We start from the raw sequence: 16,169 nt of genomic DNA, 5'->3' as shown, positions 1-16,169 counted from the left end.
CATCCAACGCATTAATGCATGTGGTCTCACAACTGGCTGAGTTCACTGTCACTGCCAAGACACTGCTGCTCTCGAGTCATGCTGTCCAGTTATGTGCCTGCTCACCCTTCTTTCCTTCACTTACTTCACTCAACTCTTCTGTTGCTTTCTCTTTTTTAACGGCCTATGCCACCCGTTTTCCATGCTTACTGCTACATTCACCTTTGCTCGTGCACGCCACACGTCCCTATTGCCAAAAAGTTGGCTTCACCTAGCAACTCGGGAACCTTGTGGTGAGAGTCACTGTCGCTGCCTCCCATAGCAAGTGAAAAAAACACAATTCATATCTTTATTTTGAATAAAATGCGAGGTGCATTCTGAAACCAACAAACTGTCTAAAAATTTTTATATATATGGTACATCAAGCAGACCTGGCTCATGCAAGCCCAACATTGAACAGCCAGCGACCTCTATACATGGTCATGCTCCCATGTCACAATGTCACGAAGCATGGATATTCAGAAGTACAAAATCGCAAAAACTTTTGCAAATACATCTTCTTGGGCTCTGAGAGTGCCATGATTTCAAGCAAACGAGAATTCCAACTTTACACTGCGCATGGCACATAGGTGGGCTATCTGACCACGAATGTACACACAAGTCACTGTAACCTGAAACAGGAAATGCAACCAGCCCCAACCCCAGCTACTTTGGCTTTGGCTTGATTTGACTTTGATCGGCTGCACAGCCCATGATATGAATGGTACTCGTGTAGCCGTTGATAATGAGGCTGGCAATCACAATTAGGCTGCAGGTTCCACGATGCCAGTTTTGCAAAAACCATTCTTGCGTGGGCAGAACCAGATTATCGGCAGTGGTCGTACAATTGAAAAGTTTAAGGAAAAAGTTTAAGGAAAAACCGGGAGTCTCTGAGGTAAATCAGGATAGTTGGCAGGTATGGACATGGATGTCATAGCATATGTGATCGAGCCGCAAACACGAATAACACCCACCTTTCAGCTCATGTGCTGGGGAGCGTGCAAGTGTCATCACTGCGGTGGATCGCACGCATAAGCCTGACTCGTTGACATCTGGGCCATCCATCCAACTGTACTGATGAAGCTGTAAAAGCACCAGCTCTACTGAAAACAAATTCACCCGTATCCAAAAACAGAATCTATAACAAACCAGGTGCCTAAAAGACTTTTCTTTATGAACCCTATTTCCACGTTTTCTGTACTTTTTCCTGGTTAGTGCTCACTTTCACAACAGGAATCCTGACATGCACCGTCGCGCTAAGCAGTCACGCTTTTAGAGTGCTGTTCATCAAGACTTTTTAAAAAGCTGGCATGAAGTTGCTGCCCGACATGGAGCAGTATCTTTCTCCAGTTAAACAAGCTCGCTAAGCATTTTGCTAAGAGGGCTAAATTCTCTGTGCAGCAAAAAGTGCAATATGAATAGACTAGACACCATTAGCATTACACTTTAGACCTAAACATTCCTAATATACAGTGGAATTTCGTTGATATGATTCTTACGGGAAGTGAGACAATTGAAACATATCCGAAAATCGTATTATTACAAGACCCAAAAGGTAGAGAATCAAACATACTTGGCACAGAACTTGATTTTATTACTGCGTTTTGAATAACCTGTCGTTCTGTGCTGGATTTTCGTTTCTCAGTGTCCAGAAGCAACCTTTCCTGAAACTCATAGGACCAAGTCAGTTTCATTGCTTCGCTCTACACCCACGACAAAACTGCGAAGAGTGTGTAAAACATAACGGTCTGCCAACTTCGCTAAGAGCATCACCGCCGAAACAGATCTTGTCAATATAAACATGCAAAAAGGTTATCGGCATCAAGCATCTTGGCAGGCTGCTAAGGCCAGCGCTGCAGACTGCGACAGCGAGGGCATGAAACTAAGGGACCCGCTAAGAATATTTCCAAAAAAGAAAAGAGCAGGTTCTCAATGACAAAAGTGAGAGGATAGAGTAATTTAATTACATGAGCAAGTTGTGCTGAAACATCGGCCACGAGCATTACCGTTACTGCCGCTACTATAGTCCCCCCTCCAGCAAAGAACTTTCGCTGCTTCTTGGAGGGAAATTCATGGAAATCACGTGACTAACTATATTTCCACAACTGTATCATCTCAACCGACATGATAAAATACAATCGCACTGGATGCACAAAAATGTATTGCGTTTAGTGCGTGGGCTGAGAACTAAAAATTCTTCGTCGAAAAATGTGTCAAGAAGAATCGTTTCAATTGAGATTTTACTGCGCCTTCTTATCTGATCAGAAATACGTTTATAGATTACTCCAACTTATGCTAGCTAAATGAGAACCACTCTTCCTCAATAACGATATGCATTGCAGCATGATAAAAGAGAAACTTGCTTTTGTGAGGCCAGCTCCTTACCTTGTCATTATCAGCAAGGGAGGTACAATTATCCTTTGTGACCTTCTTGAGGTGCTCCCCAGTGAGGTAAGCCATGATCAGACGAGTCAGAACAGTGGACGGATTTATTGTGCGGCCATTGGGGTCCACGCTCACGTATAACGGGAACGGTTTGCTCCCTGGGACAGAAAGGAAAACTTTTTTTAAGGTGAAAGCCTTTAATGTCTCATCATTGTAAGCAGGAGCTGTCGGCAGAGGCTGTCGGCAGAGGGTGTCACACTTTCGAGAAAGATAGTTAAAAATAAATAAACAAGCCTTGTCTCCATTGAGAATCGAACCTCCATCCCTTGGATCTCCATCCGAGCGCTTTACCAACTGCGCCATGCCCCTGATCATGAAATGTTCATTATAATTACCCTTGTCCATCGTGAGAATGATAGCGGGATTCTGCGAGTGACAGATACAGCGCCTTTAATTTCCTGTAGACGAATTATAGAACGCCGGTGAACTTTGATGCGTTCAATGGAATGCTGGTTGTGTTCAGCAAGGGGCGCGCCATGTACCATCACGACTGGTCATGACGTCACCAGGCGATTCATGCATAGACAAAGCAGACCTTGCCGAGCGTCCAATCCAGCCGTCCATGCGGCGTATTTCATTTGGCGCATCCTCGAACGTCGCACCACACAGCAAACAGAAGCAGACCCAGATGTCTACGAGGCGTTAGCACAGCAGGCATCAGCTGGATTTGAAATTGATTTTCAGGATAGAAAAGGCGCAGTATCTGTCACAATTCTCAAAGTAATCTGACACAGTTCATAAGGGCCTCTCGAAAGATCTCTTGTAAAGAGGTTTCTTACAGGTACAAAACTGTATTACACACTGAGCTTCCCTCCAAAGGTTGCCAATTAGATTTTGCCATTTAAGACTTTTTCCTTTCTAAAGCAGCTTTGATGATGCCTTCCACCTTTTCCCTTCCAGAGTCCTTTAATTAAGGAGCGGCAAAGATGACAGTGACCAGTTGGGGGTCATTGTGGGATGCGCCCAGTTGAACAAAATGTGAAGTTAAGGAATAATCTAAAAGGTTTGAAGCAGTAAAATACTGCAGTAGTCAATGGGTCATGGTAATAATACGAGTCCTTGCCATATAATTATGCAGCTACATTTTCATAGCAGGAAGGATGTGTGTAATATATCAGCATGGTACTTAAAATGACATTTTCAGTGGTGAAACTGGCACTGAAAGCAGCTTTTGTAGCAGAAGAAATCGAAGTTTGCAGCAGAAATTTCAAGTTTTGTAGCAGGAAAAATGGCATTTTGTAGCAAATATTTGAGCTTCTGTAGCAGAAATAAAATCATGCTGTAGTTAAATTTCAAATCTCGAGACGCTTAAATAAAGAAGGCGTGTTTTATTTATGGAACCCTATTGCTCATATGTTTATAATGACCATAGCCATGCAAAAACAAGCTTCAAGCTTAAATGCAGTCTAAAGTGCTGTTCTTTCCTTAAAAAGCCCCTAATTAAGTAGACAGGGGCTAAAACAAAGTAGTTTTTATTAAAAAGAAGGCATAAAAAGATATGTAACTACACTATAAACACTGTAGCCTTGGAAAGAAGGTAGCTAGCTGTCTTAGTATAAAAACTCTCTGCAGAAATTCAGAACTTCCGCTTCTTAAACCTGCAACTATAAGGCACTATTTCTTCTCTTGCCTTGACTCCAGCTTGGACAGTGTCTCTGCGAGCCTTTCCTGCCCGTTCTTCAGAAGGGCTTGTTCACTCACAACATCTGCAAAATGTTTAGACCTGACGCCTCTCAAGAAAAGCAGCTCAGCATTGGTGCTCATATTCCTGGCCAGCCTGATCTCTTCCTGTACCTTTTCCTGATTCTGACCTCTTTTCTGGGTGTTCTTATGCTGTACATTTGGGTAACGTTGAGGCGCCTTTTCCATCAAGACCCGTGCTGATTGGAGGGAAAGGGTTCGGAAGAACATTTTTGCAGGTCCTGGGTGGAGATTTTTTTTTTCCCTCAAGAAAGGCACGCTGTTGGCGTTGCTCAGTCAGAAGGCGCGATGCGCGGGGATGTAGAGTGAGCGCCCATACCGTGCGCTCGCAATCTTTGCTTTCGTTCTTTTTCTTCCGGTGGTTTGGCGAGGTGGCAGGTTAATCAAAGCGAAGCAGGGACTCGGAGTTGTGAGTCTGCTTCTTCGCAGCGCACTGCAGGGATTCTGCGTATGCTTTCCTCATTGCAATGAAGACGTCTAAAGGTACTTACTGACAGTATGTGAAGCTGCAAATACATTGAGTACCTGCGCAAGAGTTATTTGCACACGCGTGCGCCCACACACATAGTTTTGTAGTAGCGGAAAAGAAATAACTGTCAAGACTGAGATAATAAAGGACGCGTAAATGTTGACGCTTGGAATTAAGCAGTGAAATTATACAAGGTGTTCATCAGGGGTTGAACTTAAGGTACAAAAGCAGCCAACAGAGTCCAGTGCGCGCGCACAGAAGCAGCCAAATCCTTAAAGCTCTCTCCGCTGCTACTCAGCTGCCATCGCAGCCCATACCTCACTGGTACGAAAAAAAAAAAAAAAGGAAGCAAGCGCGCATACTGCTCCAGATGTGCTTTGCCGAGGGCAGTTCCAAACCGTCATTCATTTGAAACCACGCCGTCTGCGTTAACCAGCCTGCTCGCACATCCTTTGCACACACACACACACGCGCGCACGCACACGCCTAGGGCAGCTCGAAGCCGCACGCGTTTGAACGTGCTTCGACCCTTCGACGGCCAGCCTGCCAGCCCCTCTTCTCACCCTTCCCGCGCATTGGACTTGAGAGATATCTTGAAGCCCCCTCTCACTCCCTCCCAGTAGATTAAAAAAAAAAAAAAAAAAGAAGCACTGGCAGGAGACGCAGAAGTGACGTAGACAACAAACGTCAATTTTGTGTCACGTGATCAGGGGTGGAAGCAGGCTCTAGCATTCTGGAGCTGCTTTGGAGCAATAAAACAAGTTTTGGAGCACATGAATTATGTTTTGAAACATATTTCTAAGGTCATATGCCTTGATTATTTGCAATTTTATAATCCTGAGATGCAAAAACAAACAATTTGATTCCTTTTTATTCAAAGTTTAAAATCTCTGACAACACAGATTGCCAAAACATGTATAAACGTCTAAAATAGCAGCTGGCCTGAGAAATGATTCCAAACAGACTAGTAGCAATGCAATGGTTGCCTGTCCGCTTCATAACGAAACACAAAATATGACTGAAAAAAATTGGACTTTTGTTTACTTGGCTTGACAGAGAAATGTGGAGTCTGCCACTTAGATGTGCTCAAGCACTGCTAAAAGTCTGGAATATACATCAGCAGCATGTTTTCGCTCTCTATCTCACTCATATCACTTCCAATCCCATGCCCGAGCCAATAAACTCCTGAACATTGGTCAGTAGTGTCCCTAAGAAGGATAGATGGCACTCAAGGGTAGTCTCTTCTTCCTTCAGCCAGTGGCCCTGATGTTTCTTCCTTGACAGACACTAGAACTTCCTCAATTTCAGCATGTTAGCGATAAGCCTTGTATGGCTTTCAAACCCCTTAAGAAAGTTTCTAGTGAGTCGTGACTGCCACCTTCGGTGCGTCACCCCCAAAACAATTCAAGTATGCTTTTGTTTGACGTAGGCTTCGCACAATTGTTACTGACAAACAGGCTCAATGGTGGAGTACCTTCTTGCTTTTACAGCAGAAGCACTAGAACTCAGTTTTATGCAGCTGGACAAGTTTCCCAACGGCTCGTGGTAATGCAGTAACTGCATCACTTCTTTCTCCACAAAGAACTGAAAAGGCTGGGAGGAGATGCTACATCACATGAAGATTTTTCCACAATTCCCTTCAACTGCTTGAGCCTCATTTTAAATTTACTTGCAAACAAATATTTATTATTGCTCCAAATATGCTTCTCTAGATAATAAAAATTTTATTTGTACTATTAGGCACAGCATGAGGTGTGTTATACCTCTGCCGCCAGTGCACTGTCATCGTTTCAACTATGGCAGCTCCCAAATCAAGGATGCACAACTCAAAACATGCCATCAGCCTCCTGTGCTTCTCACGGTTACAATGTACTACAATACTATGGCAGGTTAAGCGGACTGGATCACATTTTTTGCAAGCAATACAATGGTTCACTGTGCAGCAAAAACCAGCCTTCTGCTAAATTTGACGTCAATACATTTAGGCAGCCAGTTTGGAGCAGTTTTGAAGCAATACTTTGCTTTTGGAGCAGTATGGAGCAGGAAAGATAGTTTGAAGCAGAATGGAGCAAATGGAGCAGCGCTTCCACTCCCCTGCGTGATTGCCCGCACAGGACCTGCAAAAATATTCTTCCACCTTGCACAGTATTGCCAGCAGATGTCAGTTTTGGTTTCACGATAGTTTGGTTCGCTGTAGGCAAAGTAATTCAGCGACTTTTGATGCAGGCGTGGCACAGAAGTAGGCAAAAAATCTATTTTGTAGCAGCATGTAGCAGGATTTCTGATTTGGCGCAGTTTGGCGCAATTGGCGCAGCAGTTCCATCACTGCATTTTATAAATGGCTTGCAACAATGTAACTATTTCTCAATGCTGTTTTCGTGTGCACGGAAAGTCAGCCGGCCCACTCGCAGCTAAGCAGTCTATTCTTTAAAGGCAAGCGTGGCATGATTTAATGCATGTGGAAGCGACACGAATGCATGTAGGACTGCGTCCATGGCATTTATTTTATTGTAGCATTATTTCATACTACAGTGAAAGCTCGTTAATTCGAACCTCGATAATTCGAACTAGACTACTTGGTCCGGCCAAGCTCCATAGAGATATGTGTATAAAAAAGCCCGTTAATTCAAAAGCGAGTCGGTTCCGTTATGGATAATTCGAATTACGCGCCGTCGCGTCTGGGTGGCTTGGCACAAATCATGCAAAAAAAAAAAATAAAAACACTTACTTCCGCGATTAGAAGGCATAATTGGAGGTTGCGCACGACCGAAACGGGGACAGATGATGGAACGAGGTAAAACCATGGAAGAGTGGGTAAAACTTAAATGGCGCCATGACCGGCGCGGTGGCCGGCGGTGTTTAGAGAGAGGGGAAGGCGGCCGCGGCAAGGTCAGTGCATGGCCGCGGCGGCGGCTGCTAGCTCTCTCTTCTGCGCAACCTCCGTAGCTCGAAACTAAATACTCGTTAATTCCAACCCTGTTAACTTGGAAATAGGGATAAGTACAGTCGGCGCGGTCCCAGCCAACGCCCATGAAAGGCTATGATCTCGGAGGAGCTCTATGGGTTAATTTATTATTTTTTTTTTTGCGATAGCCATTCATCCTTCCACCCATCAGTTATCAAGGGAAGCTAGCGAGTCAGCCGTGATCGTGAGGGCAGCTTTAACGCCGTTCGCTTCAAAAGCCCGCTTGCTGCTAGCTTGCTGCTATGCGGTTCCGGTGAGTGGAGTGGCAGTAGACAGGACAGCGCCCGCCTGCCCCAGTCGCTCATAGCATAAAGCAAACGTACTGAAAAGGAGGCTTGCACAACCGGACAAGTGCTGGCACTTAGCCAAGTTTGCTTCCCTCCCTCCCCCCTGCTGGAGTTGAAGTCAAAAGATAAACACGCCGTTATCGCTGCCCAGCATCTTGGCGCACTGCCAAGAAATGTGTTGTGGAGTGGACCGTGTGGCGCGAAGCGAAACGGAGGGCCGCGCTAACCACAGACTCTTTTTTTTTCAGATTCGTAGGCATAAATCAGGACTGGGTGGGTTCATTATGTGAGCGAGTTCATTACGCGACTAAATACGGTACATTTACTGTAATTCAAATGGTTCTTGCCAGTTTTTTCGAGGCCATTCGATAATTCGAACATCGGATAATTCGAACTTTTTTCCCGGTCCCGTGAAGTTCGAATTAACGAGCTTTTACTGTATGACAGACTTGCAAATGGTTTTTGTAGTGAGCTCTGATAAATATAGTACCACTCTTAAGCAGTTACCTCAGCATGGCAAGAACACACAATTTAATGCAAAAGGCAACACTAACACATTTTGCTTTAAACGCGATAGTGTCAAAGGCCCCATTCACTGAAAATATGGCGTCGGTGGCCGTCCGCAGGTGCTGGCGTTGTGAGCGAAAAATCACGAGCATGGCGATAGTAGGCGGTAGCTGGCAGCTGACATGGTCGAACTAGTAACTAGACGTAGAGCTTCCTGACGTTACTTTTGGCAGGAGCTGCCAACTTGGGCCTCTCCTTTCATATGGGAAGGTGATATCAGAATCAGCCAGCCAGGACCCTTGCATTTACATTACCTCTAGCCTCTCCTTTCATATGGGAAGGTGATATCAGAATCAGCCAGCCAGGACCCTTGCATTTACATTACCTCTAGGCCACACAGGCACATTCTTATGGCTGGGTTAAAGCGGTGCTTTATATGTGGGCTCATAGCCAAGGCTGTCGTGTCATAGCCTTAAAGGCGGAGCTTAAGTGTCTCCCATAATGTTTTTCTTGAACCATGTGATTTCACGATATGCTATAAAGCGATGTTTGATCGCTAGCTGGTACACAATAAAGACATCCGCCAGTACCAGAGCATTTCCTTCCTTGAGTTTTTACCAGTACATAGTAACGCAGAATACATAGTACCGCAGATCTAGAAGAAACAAGCGCAAGCACTCTAGTCAAGTCCACTGCACATAGTTTGCAGACAAGTTATATTTTGTGACCTCAGCCGTCGCGTCTAATTCAAGTGCCTGTGTAGCCCACCAACCATTTCGTCAAGGGAGTCACCGGCTAAAACTGCCGAGTGAAGCAGCAAGATGGCGGTGCAGACAAGAATGTTAATCTTGCCACACTTAATACGAATGAAAAGCTGAACATATGACTGGGAAAAGCTTCAATTCAGTTTGCACACACATTAGAAATTCCTTTAAAAGTGAGAAAAGAGGTTTGTTTCTGCACCATTCTTGAGCCTCAGGTTAAGTAGGTTAAGAGCAGTGCTGACAATTCATGCCACGTGCCAAGTGTGTTTACAAACACCGGGCGAGCATCTGCTCAGTTTAGACGATGCCAGCGCTGTTTCCCACCTATTGTCTTTTCCCACCACTCCCAGGTCTTTTGTCTACCATGTACTCGCTAGCAACTGCAGCGCTACCTCGCCTGTTCGCAAACGTGCAGGAAATCTACAAAAAAAGTGCGGCCCGCACAGGAATATACAGTAAAATACCACTTGTACACCTTCATTTAAACGAAGTATTCAGTTATGCGAACTTCTTTTTAAACCCCCCACCTTAGCGCCATTGAACCCAATGCAAACGCCATTAATTTTAACGAAATTCAGTGCAGTGCGCATTTCAGTTCTACAAACAGTTTCTGAGGCGCCATCCCATGTCTCCTGGGTAATACTGAGCACTTCAACAAAGTGCAACCTGCCCTTTTTGCTGCACTTCTTTACGTTCAGTGTCGTGTCGACCGCACTCCATTACCGTGCTACGAAAAGTGGCCATTTAGCTTTGAACTTAATTGGCTACCTAAGTAAGTTCGTAGCCAGCCGAAGCCATTGCTGGCTGTTCTTTTTTCACCTTTAGTGCATTTAGTTGGCTCCACAGCCATAGCTAGCCCTAACCACAGCCAGCCATAGCCCCAGCTTCAGCCCTACTATGCCTAGTCGTACTAGCCTCGAGGAAGCGTAAGCGTGCTGGTCAACTATGAGCGGCCAACGAAAGCACCTGACTATCGACAAAAACAGGACATTTTGCGTAGGCTGGACTCCAAGCAGCATCAAGTTGACATTGTGAAGGCATTTGAGATCCCTCCATCGTCGTTGTCTACGATTAAAAGCCAGCGCCAAGGAATTGTGGCCTCATCCTAAAGTGTGCAGCTTGGCCTCTCCGGCACAAAAGACTGTGCACTGGATAGTTCACGAAAGTTGACGACGCTGTTGTCACACGGGTAAAGGATATACGATCCAGGAACATTCTGGTTTCAGGACCCATGATTCAAGAGAAGGCCATGGAACTCGCCGCGATTTCAGACATCAGTGGATTTGGCGCAAGCAGTGGGTGGCTGCATCGCTTTCGGGCGCGCTACAGAATTGTATGACTGCTTAGACACAATGACTGAGTTCACAACTGCTGCAGCCCTAAGTGTAAAAGTGCAGCAGAAGATTACAGCATTCTTTGCAAAGTGCTAGTTAGCGGAACTTGAGCAGAATGACAAATAAACGGGTTGATATACAGTTTGACCACCCAATACTTTTTGCCTAATGGTAATAAGCTGTCATACACTTATTTCAGTTGAGTGAACTTTCACTTTAACAAACTTTTTCCTAAGTTCTCTTGAAGTTTGTTCAAGTGAAGTTTCACTGTACAGTTAAATCTCGTTACAAGAGACACTGTTACAAGAGACATTCGGTTTTAAAAGACATTTGAAAATGGTTTGGTTGGTTTTCCTATGTCTGCCATGTTAACAACACTACATACAAGAGACATGGTTACAAGATACACTCGGTTACTAAGGACAACTTTTTCAGGCACCTGGAGTAAATTCTTCACTATTTAGAAGAGAGACAACCTAGGAGATGCTCATGCAATGCATCTGGAACATACCAACTCGTACATGATGCACTTCAGATTCCCTTAGCTCAATTCTGTTTCATATCAGTGTCCTTTTTGTTGTATATATGTCAGGAACTGAGGAGTGCTTCCCCATGATCGGAAAATCAAAACGACCCCGTTGTTTCAGCCACTGACATCGCATTACTATCACCTACGAAGCAAATCAAAATGCATGAATGACATCCAGAATTTTTAACTCCTCGCTGTTAAAATTTGATTACAAGATGAACGCTCAGAATCCTGATGTCTTTCTCTTTGTGAATCATTTGAAGGTGACGAGCATGTAAGCATCTGAGGATGACAAGCATGTAAGAGTGCTTCAAAGCTATTAGAGCGACAGGAAGGCTTGCAAAGTGAAGTGCTTTACCTCCAGAATTTGGGAAGGAATACACTCTGCACTCACAAAAATACATACTAGTATGAATAACTTCTTTAAGCTTTCCTGAACAATTTCCTATTAATGCGTGTGAATGCATTTATATGCTGATGTGCAGTAAACTGATCAACACAGTGCTTTTAGAATTTTTGGTTACAAGAGACATTGCTTACAACAGATGTGCTTTTCGGGTCCCTTGAGTGTCTCTTGTAATGAGGTTTTACTGTATATGGTATGCACAATGACTGATTTCTGAAGTGTACAAAACACAACCACACTACAAGAGGGCGCAATACAAGGTAATACAACTTACTCATGGCTGACATTGAGGCCTTGTTCGTGACTTCGCCGAACAGGGTACAAGAAGCATTCAGAATGTAACACTCCAGAAGTTCAGCTGTCTGCATGTGCAATTCGAAGAGAGAAAACAACAAAGCAGGAAATCAAATCAATGCAGCGAGGTTTTTGAGGCGAGATGAGTGTTGCTGCATTGAAATTCTGGCCCCACACAGGGCAGTAATGTGTGATTTAATTTAATAGCCCATTGGTAAAAAAATTTTCAATGCATTCCTTGTGGCTCAAGGTTCTTATTTTTCTGTAAATTTATACAAAATGTAATATAGGAAAATCCAACCTCTCTCGATCTGAAGTCACAAGTCTCATGAACATTTATCGCCCAAACAGGCCGCACAAATGCTCAAAAAACGAGCTCATGTTCTGGTCCCAACAAATCTATGCATTAAATCTGCCAGGATTAGTACGTATTAGCAAAAAGAACATTCAAGAGGCGTGGTAATGCTCAGCATTGGAAGATAGTATTGTCTGTACGATGCAGATCAAACTGACACATGCATGACAGTATAGGTTCAGGCTGAAATACAGTGGAACCTCGATTATAAGTCCCTCGGTCATTCGAGGACCGGAATTTTACAACGAATTTGCGCAGCCCCGGCAAAATCCCCATAGAGATAATGTATCAAAAACCTCGATTATACGATAATTTTAGACGAACCCAGCTTCGTACGACAGCTGGCTGGTACCATCCATCAAAAAAAAAAAAGAAAAAAAAAAAGCTTTCCGCAAACGCAGGCCGGCATACAGGTGCACTGCAGCCAGTCGATAACACCTGCGCATTATCACTCCACCTATCAAGATACAGTACAACCTCGTTAATTCGAAGTCATCGGGACCGCGAGAAATCTTCGAATTAAGCGGGTTTTCGAATTAACCGAACACACCAAGAAATAAGACTTAGGCAAAAAAATTCGTTGCAGGAACGTGTTACCTTTATTCGGCATATTTTGAATTACTACTGAAAGTAATCAGAGATGCTGGTTTGCCGCGTCCGGTAGTTTGCGGCTCCTAAGGTCATGCTCTTGAGTTGGTCAAATAGACGAAACATCTCTGAACTTCCACCGCGGCACTCAACAAAACTGCGGATAACGTTCAGCGATCCGATAACTTCACCAAGAGCAGGTGCTCGGGGAGGCTCGTCGGTGTCGTCGTCGCTATCGTCGCTGTCATCGCGCATGTTCGTACCAGCAGTGATCTCACTCTCCAAGTCAGAGTAGCCAGTCTGCTCTTCGCTCTCAATGTTGATATACTCGGCGAAGCCGACTGCGTTGGACTCATCCTCTGCGCAGAGCGCATTGATGCGGTCGCAATACTCTGCTCCTTCTTCGTCGAGTAGTAGTACATGGGTGGTCTGCATCGGCATCAACAGTGCTTTCACTGGAAAAACCAGCGTGTTCAAAACACCGCCTGATCAATGTGGGCTCCACTTGTTTCCAAGCGTACACCATGAGGCATATGGCTCCGAGGAGGTCGATGGAGTACTCCTTCTCCATTGACGGGAAGGTGGGCAGCGTTTGCTTTCTGCAGCCAGCGAAGCAGAGCAGCTTCCACATCTTGATACGTGGGAGCCCGCACTCGTGACCGCTTCGAAGAATAGGTCTTGCCGTAAGCTTCTAGTATTTTTGACTTGTTGCTCAATATTGTGGACAACGTCGAGAGGGGCACGCCATGCCTTTTGGCCAACTCGGTCTTCGAACAAGCGCTCTTGCCTGCTTTCTGGATCAAGCAGAACTTCTGCTGCAGCGTTAAAGTCCTGTACTTTGGCATTTCTGCACTGCTACGGTCACAAAGCGAGCACTTCTGCACAGTCCCGCCCAAAAAAACGGCACAGTAGCCGACCCCTAACCACAGCGCACAACACAAAAAAATGGCGCAGGCGAGACCGGCGCGGCGGTGGTGGTGGCGTACTTGCAGCGTCGGAGGCACGGGGGAAGAGTGGGCGAAGCACACCAAGGGATGGAGTGGGGGCGAGGTCACGTGATAAAAACCGGTCTGCCCGCCGTGTTGCAGTGAAGCACGTCTTCTCCTCTGCAGGTGCGTTTCGGCGGTGCGCGAGGCGCACTGTGGACCGATTTTTGTGCAGAGTGCTCCGGCTGGGGCGCTTCGCCTATAAATCATCACCATTACTATGTGGTTTTGCCTCGCGGCTCCTTAGGGCCGTCGTTTCGCCGGGTTTGCGGCGAAACATGGATCAGGCATTGCCGCATAGCAGTCCAAATTTTCGAATTAACCGGGCTGGCGCAGGCTGCCTGTTCGAGTTATCCGGCCAAATTTACATTGGAAAATACGGGACCGCAGAAAACCTTCGAATTATCCGGGATTTGAATTAACCGAGTTCGAATTATCGAGGTTGTACTGTATGCGCGCGAACCGCTACCGAATGGCAACCGCAAGCTCAACGGCCATTTTATTTTGTTTGTTTGTTGTTGTTGTTGGAAGCCAGCAATCAGCCTTCTAGTGGCGAAAATGTGCTGCGTTTATGTTAGTACGAAAAAAAAAAAAAAAGTAAATTTAGGCCCACCTAAATTTTATTTCTAAGATACGCAACCGTCATCACTCGACCACCCTGGATCATTCTGCTCGGCGCTGCTGGTAATCCACTCGCGCCGATTAATTCGAACGGGATCTGCATCTTCCGAAGCAAAACAGTTACGAAATTTTTGGCTGTGATTAGGCGGCGCGGTTGACCATGTCGCGAAGTCGAAAACTGCTAACCCTCGGAGATAAGCTCCGAATTATCAAAGAAGCCGAAAAGAGCGGGTGCAACAAAGGCCAGCATCGCTTGCGACCTCAACATTCCGGAGTCGCCGCTGAAAACTATTCTGGCCAAAGAGTAAAGCAATTTACTAAACGCAAGTAAATTTGGTGTCAAAGGGAAAGCCGCGAAGGAAGGAAAGATTGCAGTCATGGAGGAGACTCTGTGGAATGGCTGCGACAGGCACGACACCCGGGTTGTATGACAGTATCGCATGGTCCCCTGAAAGGCGTATACTAATCGAGATTCCACTGTAATATGAATGACTATGCAGAATTATATGGAAAATACTATTCACTGCATTCAGTAGTTACAGGAGTATACAGATGTAATTTTTGGGTTCTGATTTTATCCTTTGCAATGATGCGCAAAACGTTACTGCTTACAGACCACCACGTGATATTCGCCTATGATCGCTAAAATGTCTTTTCTCACCTATTTCAGTTTCTACAGCCAAGCGATGGCTGTAACGTCAAAGTCAAGTCTAGGTCACATGAGGGATGAAAAAAAAAACAAAAACAGAGATATAATAGTTCCTCTGTCATTCGAATTCGCTATAACATTAAAGCCAGCCTACCTTAAGAACAGGAATCACAACAATTAAAAAGTCAGCTATTATACTACTGCTGTTTTTTCCTGCCTTGCATGACCCAGACTTCATTGTGACGCCACACAAATCTCTCAATTGCTGAAACTGAAACTGGTGAGGAAATTCAATTATAAATTATTTAGTGGTCACAGGCCAAAACCCCGTGGTGATCCACATACAGGAATGCCTTATGCATCATTAACAAAAAGAAATATTCCACCAAATTTTAGTGTCTAAACTCCTCCCAGGCTGCAATATCAAGAGAGTTCAATTTGTCTGAAACAAAGAGGTCATAGCTAATTAAGCACAGTACACACCAAGAATAAGCTTGAGTTCATTATGCATACAATGCACATAGCATCTATGGATAGTCAGCTCAGAAATCTTTCATTTCAGAAGTGCAACTGTTTGGACAGGACATATGAAGAGATGTGGAGAAAATGAGCAATAGCTAGCAACTAAGGTTTTTCAGAAAAACACTGCTAGCAGTAACAGGGGAATCTGCACGTTCCTTGCTGTTAAACACATTTTTTCTAATAGTAAACCTTCACTGCTAGTTACCACTCATTATATCCGTATCTCGTTTTACGTCCACCCCAAGGCCCCGGTACCTTTTTTCCCGCGACAACAATGTACTCAACTCAGTTTGGCAAAAATGCTGTTCGCATAACCACAGAACTTACGGCACCTAAACAAAATTGATGAATTAATACAACTGCTGAATCGTATTACTTCAAACCTGACTCCCCATGGGTGAAAAGCATTAACACACCCTGAACTTGTCCAGAGCCAAACCCTTGGCATCCTCGCCCGTGACCACCTTGAAGACCGCAGAGGCCACAGTGGCCGCAAGTTTAGTCAGGTGATCAGCCACTGCCTGCAGGTCACTGCCTGTAGAGTTCAGGTTCTGCCAGGTGTCGAGGAAGCTGTTGTAGTACCTGCAGCCAGACAGAACAGCAACAGGTACCATGAAATTCACTGTGCGTAGGTAAACATCAGGTAAACATCACGTAAACTGTTTACCATTCTGTCCACCATTTCTAATAAAAACAATCAATTTTCCTGTCTGAACAGTTCTGCAAATC

The 16,169-nt window shown here is 44.9% G+C and overlaps 1 protein-coding gene across 1 annotated transcript in view; it reads right to left on the bottom strand.

Annotated features, from left to right (window-relative positions):
* Nct (Nicastrin) overlaps positions 1–16,169 on the bottom strand; it is a 39,654-nt gene that overhangs the window by 6,936 nt on the left and 16,549 nt on the right. The window contains exons 11-14 of the mRNA XM_084607000.1: positions 15,857–16,022; positions 11,700–11,787; positions 2,404–2,561; positions 993–1,101 (exon numbers count right to left, since the gene is read on the bottom strand). Coding sequence (XP_084463126.1) covers positions 993–1,101; positions 2,404–2,561; positions 11,700–11,787; positions 15,857–16,022 — 521 coding nt within the window. The remainder of the gene's footprint in view (positions 1–992; positions 1,102–2,403; positions 2,562–11,699; positions 11,788–15,856; positions 16,023–16,169) is intronic.

The sequence above is a fragment of the Amblyomma maculatum genome, chromosome 6, assembly GCF_055883805.1.
Source record: "Amblyomma maculatum isolate TAMU_Amacu chromosome 6, ASM5588380v1, whole genome shotgun sequence".
Taxonomy (NCBI): Eukaryota; Metazoa; Arthropoda; class Arachnida; order Ixodida; family Ixodidae; genus Amblyomma; species Amblyomma maculatum.
Note: the sequence above shows the minus strand (reverse complement) of the source record. Positions and strands in the feature narration are given on the sequence as shown.